At 45.0% G+C, this 5,458-nt stretch overlaps 1 protein-coding gene across 2 annotated transcripts; it reads right to left on the bottom strand.

Moving 5' to 3' along the window:
• Positions 1-3,455: 3,455 nt before the first annotated feature.
• LOC101958269 (ribonuclease pancreatic) lies at positions 3,456-5,118 on the bottom strand. Of its 2 annotated transcripts, none has more exons than XM_005341462.5 (2): positions 5,010-5,118; positions 3,456-4,171 (listed from the first exon to the last, which is right to left on the bottom strand). In XM_005341462.5, the coding sequence occupies exon 2, from the start codon at positions 4,141-4,143 to the stop codon at positions 3,673-3,675; it is 471 nt and encodes a 156-aa protein (XP_005341519.2). In that variant the 5' UTR covers positions 4,144-4,171; positions 5,010-5,118; the 3' UTR covers positions 3,456-3,672. The 2 variants fall into 2 exon arrangements, with proteins under 2 accessions (XP_005341519.2, XP_005341520.2); XM_005341463.4 differs by having other exon boundaries at positions 3,456-4,167; positions 5,010-5,106.
• Between the last annotated feature and the right edge of the window lie 340 nt (positions 5,119-5,458).

The following is a 5,458-nucleotide window of genomic DNA, read 5'->3' as shown; positions in this document are numbered from 1 at the left end:
AACTGACTCAGAGGCTGTCTAAAGTGGACTGAGGAAAATCTGCTCTGACAGGGTATTTGAAATCTGCTACAATGATCAGTCCTCTAAAGTGGCTTTGTGGTGAGAAGAGCACTCGGAACTAAAGCAGATCTCAATGAGGCGACTTTATTAGAAATGAGTGATCATATATAACTACATGCCACTAATCATAAGTATAAAGGGACTTTGAGATTATCAAGCCTCAACCCCTGGATGAGGAGCTTTAGACTAGGGAGCTGCATGGCCTTGGCTCAGGAGCACAGGGAGCTGATAGTGGAGGTAGAATTAAGCCAGGGATCCTGGCCCAATTATCCACAACATGCAGACTCGGAAGGTGGAAAGAAAAGGAAACAGACCCTGGGTAGAGGCCCTTCCCAAACTTACAGCAAGGAGAAACTAGAGAATAATAGCATATGGGTGCTATGAGCTTTAAAATATAACCCCTATGCTTACTAGTATAACAAACTCTATCCATTCAAATTAACTACTCATTTACTGTTGATTATGAAGGCAATCATGGCCTAATCAGCATGGGAATCTAATACTGCTCTAAAAAATAAAGTGTGTTTTGTTTATAACAAGGGAATGGGAAGGAAGCTAAACCCGAAGGGGAAAGACCCTACACTTCCTGAAAGCCACAAAGAAATCCCAAATATACCAAAACATATTGAATGATTTGCAGAGGCACAATGGAAGTGTGCCCCTGGTTAGTCTCAGTCTTAGGGAGGCACACCTTCATTATTTACTTTCTATTTAGGACCCCCATCATGAGTCATGCATTATGTATGTGACAAGAGCTTTGTCATCTTCATGATCAATTCCCAAAAGCAATACTGAAGTCACCTTTCCACCATGGATACTTCAATTCAGAGCCCCCTAAACATTCCCACTTGCTCCATGAGATCTGAATCAGCCTAAAGAAGCAAATGTGGGGACTGGGAGCAGCCTCTCCTTTCACAGGGAGAAATCTCAGGGTGCAGATACTGATGGAGGTGGCATGTGGAAAGAAAGCACCAGAGGCAATGATCATTTACTCTTCTGAGTGAAGGACTCATCACGTATAGAGGATGGATCTGTTTTGATGTGGGGGAGTGTGGATCTGGGGAGCTACTGACTGCTGGAATTAAAGGAAGAATTTACCATAGAAATAAGCAGGAGTCTTAAGAGGGATGATCAGCCAATCAGAAGAGGCAGAAAATTCTATAATTTTGTCAATATTCTTAAAGTTGCCAGGAGTAAGGAGGAGATGTGTTTACCTCTTGTCTTGGTCTAATTCGTGCTGCTATAACACAACACCTGAGACTGAGGAACTTAAAATGAACAGAAATTTATTTGGCTCACAGTTCTGGAGATGGGAAGTCTGAGACTGAAGGGCCCCAGCTGGTGAGGGCCTTCTTGCCATATCACCCCACGGCAGAAGGTAGAGAGCAAAACAGGACCAGAGAGCAAGAGAGGGTTGAACTCCTTTATATAATGAATGCACTCCATGATATGACTTTAATCCATTTCATCAGAGCAGAACCCTCATGACCTATTTACCTCTTTCAACACTGTTGTACTGGGAATTCAGTTTTCAACATATGTATTTTGGGGGGCATATTCAAATAGCTCCTGTCCACTGAAAATATAGAATTACAAATGTTCATTTGGTTTGGAGAAACAGTCCACACTGTCCTCAGAAGACTCCCTGGACATGGCTCTTCTGCTTTCAAGCATATACCATCTTAACATGTTAGTTCCTCCACTTTAAAATCAGTCTACATTGGTGAATCTCCTGGAAAGAGCTGGTGCTCTTCTATTCACAGAGGGACAATTGTCTCCCACTCAACAGTGATGCCTGATTTTTTCCTGGACAACTAAGCTGCTTCTCTCTGTGGCTGTGCCTGGCCCTCTGCATGATAAGGTGCAGCCTCTCCTCCCTGTGTCCTCCTGTTCAGGAATTTTCCCTCCTCATGGGGTTTCCTGGCTGCACACTCTGCACCTGGACCACCATCTTCACCTATCATTTAATTCCCCAGATGGGAACCCCAGCTTTCCTCTAGCCGGGAAGGTATGGGGAGCCTGGAAGCCAGTTAGTGAAGGTGGAGGTATGTATCCAGCAAAAACCCAAGTGTTCTTAAAAGCTCCACAGAAATATTCTCTTAGGACTAAAGGGAAGGAAAACTGGAGCTGGAAACAAGAGCAAGATGAGCTTAAGAAAAAAGTTGATTAAAGGAAACATATTTAGAAACTTGAAATTTCCTCTTTCCTCCCCAATTCTCATTCATAATATTGAGATTCTCCACTACCTCACTACCACTGCCCCTTTATACCTGCAGGTCTTCTTCCTCCTTCGGAGACCTCGGGGCTAAGAGTTCACTCTATACAAGAAAAATCACAATCATTTCCAACATCTACAAGTATAGCATATAATGGCAATGACACAACTGGTCCCAGAAGTGGCAAGTAGGGCCTTTAGTTCTACGACCCTGTCTAAAACCAGATGCAACATTAAATAGAGAATTAAATGTAATGATTAAGAGAAGACAGAAGCTTACTCTAGTCCTTTCAATGGCTCTAAGAGACCATTGTTAAGAACTTTGAGGGCCAAGAATACTGGAAATATGTAGAAGAGCCACCACTCCATAGCATTTAGCAAAGTTAATGTCTGTTTCCTCCTGAGTTAGACTCCAGCAGCAGAAAGAATAATGCCAGGGAGGCCAGGAACCTGGGTTCCAATCCCAGCTGGGCCACTACTAGTGGGTCATGAACAAATCCCTTAAAAGGTGAAGGTCACATTATGTCAGGGATAGTCAGTGTGCAGTACATCCATGATAACTTCTCTGGTGCCTCCAGTAGAGACTGGTTCAACTACAGTCCTGTTTAGAATGTTTTTCTACAGCATTCTAGGCAGGTACCTCCATTAGGGTTGGTTCACAGGCTGAAATACTTGTTATTCTTCAACTCCATGACTTCCAAAGTTCCTTCCACTTCTACCGTTTAAGGTTCTGACTTTTCAGGTAAGAGACAGAGCCATTTTTCTGTCTCAGTAATAGCTCTCTCAACAAAAAGACTAATGAAAACTTTTGAGATGATAATTTCATAAACTCCTCCTCTACACCCTGAGGCTAAGCAGAGTCTTCCTGCCATCACACTGTCCTTCCTTCTGTGCCATAGAATTACTGTGTTTGAGCTTGACCCTCTGTCTGTTCACCCAGCAGGAGAGTGTCCCAGCCTGTAGCTCCTTTTTACTTAAAACACTTAGCAGTTTTGCACTTGGCATCAAGGAATCTACAAGGAAAGGAATTTTCTCTGGCCAGTGAAATCCAAGAGTCAGAAGGGAAGGTATTTAATTTCTTCATTTGCTTCTCATCAATGACTAGTCAGATTTAGTTCTTAGCTCTAGCTGAAAAGTAACCACAGAAACCGTACCTGGATAAGACACTTCAGAAATCAGGTGATTTGCAACTATGTTTTATTGGAAGAAATGGTAAGGAATTAACATGGGGCCACAAACCACTCCTCACCCCCAAAGTTGTGCAGGAATAAGACTCATCTGTGTGTTGGATGGAAGCCCTAATTGGAGTTATTTCTTTTAGAGCAAGGAAGGAAAAAGGGAGAGGCAAGCGTCCCAAGGATAGGTCATGGGAAGGATGGCATCCCCCTGCTCTGGACTTAAGCGGACCCCTCTACAGAAGCATCGAAGTGGACAGGCACAGACGGGTTTCCCTCACAGGCCACGATGATTCGCCTTTCTTTCTGGCTGGTCTTGTATGAACAGTTGGGGTACTTGGAGCCCCGGGTCAGGCGGCAGTCTGTGATGTGCATGTTGGATCTGCTCTGGAAGCAGTTGGTCTGCCCGTTCTTGCATGTGACATTTTCCTGGGTGCAGACAGCTTGAACATCTTCCAGGGACTCATGCACAAAGGTGTTCACAGGCTTGCAGTGGCCCTTGGTCATGTTCCGGCGCCTCATCATTTCATTGCAGTAGGTGGGGCTGGGGCTGAAGGAACCGGTGGAGTCCATGTGCTGCCGCTGGAACTTCTTGGCCGCGGATTCCTTGCCCAGGGTGGGAGGGATCCACTCCAGCACCAGCAGCACCAAGACTAACAGTGGGAACAGGATGAGGGACTTCACCAGAGCCATGGTGGCCTCACTGCCTGAGAGATCCTAACTGGGGAAAGGAGAAAGAAGATGATGACCTCAGACAGGGACCTCCAGCTACCCCCTGCTGCTCCCTTGGTGCCCAGTCTCCCTTTCAGGTCAGACAGTAAGACATCCCTTTTCTTGAGAGATTTTCCACACAGTAAGTCAGTCTCTCTCTCTCTCTCTCTCTCTCTCTCTCTCTCTCTCTCTCTCTCTCTCTCTCTCACACACACACACACACACACACACACACACACACACACACACACCCTTTCCAAGTGTGTTTTACTCCCACTCACTAGAGAGGGGCCATCCTCCCCTCTAGGCGGTGATCTATGATACCACCCCAAATTTTGCCAGTACTGTTTGAATTCCAGAGTTTCTTTCATCTAAAATACATTTGAAAAATAAAATAACATTTGTACCCAGAGCTCAAGTAGCTCTTCAGAAAATCATTTTTGATTCAGAAAATCATTTTTGAACAAACTGTGAGTCAATTTATATTCCTGCATTATCACATGACATCCAGGACCATGACTGACAGAGCCTTGTTGTCTTATAACACAAGGGAAACTCAGTCCTGTGCCTGACACTGGCCTCATGAAGGGATTCCATTGTATTCCAAAGAGAGATGCTTATCTCCCGCAACTTGGGGGTCCCTTCTTTTCCAGCCCCATGTGTTCTTTGCACCTGCCTGCTCCCGCAGGCCCTCCCCAAGCTCCACCTGGTCCCTCTGCCCCAGCTAATATTTGCCTGGCTCAAGTTTTTTGATTTCTAGTGTCAGCACAAGCATCACCCATCTTGGCTCCCATCTCTCTGACCCTCAAGCAGAAGCATCTCCTGAGACCACCTCTTAGGGCACCTACCTGATCTCCAAGTTGGGCTCCCTGACAGAGTGGAAGGCCAGTTTCTGCAATCACTCAAACCCTGCGTGGTCAACCTTATATAGATTGCAAAAGGGTTTGGCTTCCAAGAAAAGTGGGAGGAGCATCTTGGGCTCTATTCAGATAAAAACAAGGACATTGTGAGGAAAGAGGCTAAGGAACCACCCAGACCAACCCCTTTCCAGGATTACTGTGGAGTGAATCTTCACCATAGAACTCTTTTCTACTATGTGAACTTTATTTGTCTGCTTAGTTCCTAAATAGGGAGCGACAGATAGTCACTATAGTGCTGGAACTCAAACCTTGCACACCTCAACAAAGTTCTTGTGACTTCCTTGCCTGACATTTTATCAAATAGCCCTTTTGTTAATAATCTGTTAATACAGGGCTAAGGGTATATCTCAGTGGTAGAGCATTTGCCTAGCATGTAT

This window comes from Ictidomys tridecemlineatus, chromosome 5, assembly GCF_052094955.1.
Source record: "Ictidomys tridecemlineatus isolate mIctTri1 chromosome 5, mIctTri1.hap1, whole genome shotgun sequence".
Lineage (NCBI taxonomy): Eukaryota > Metazoa > Chordata > Mammalia > Rodentia > Sciuridae > Ictidomys > Ictidomys tridecemlineatus.
This window is presented reverse-complemented; position numbering and strand designations above follow the sequence as displayed.

Bases quoted from the DNA above. Each gene is read 5' to 3' on its own strand.
- LOC101958269 (XM_005341462.5), bottom strand. From the start codon at position 4,143: ATGGCTCTGGTGAAGTCCCTCATCCTGTTCCCACTGTTAGTCTTGGTG.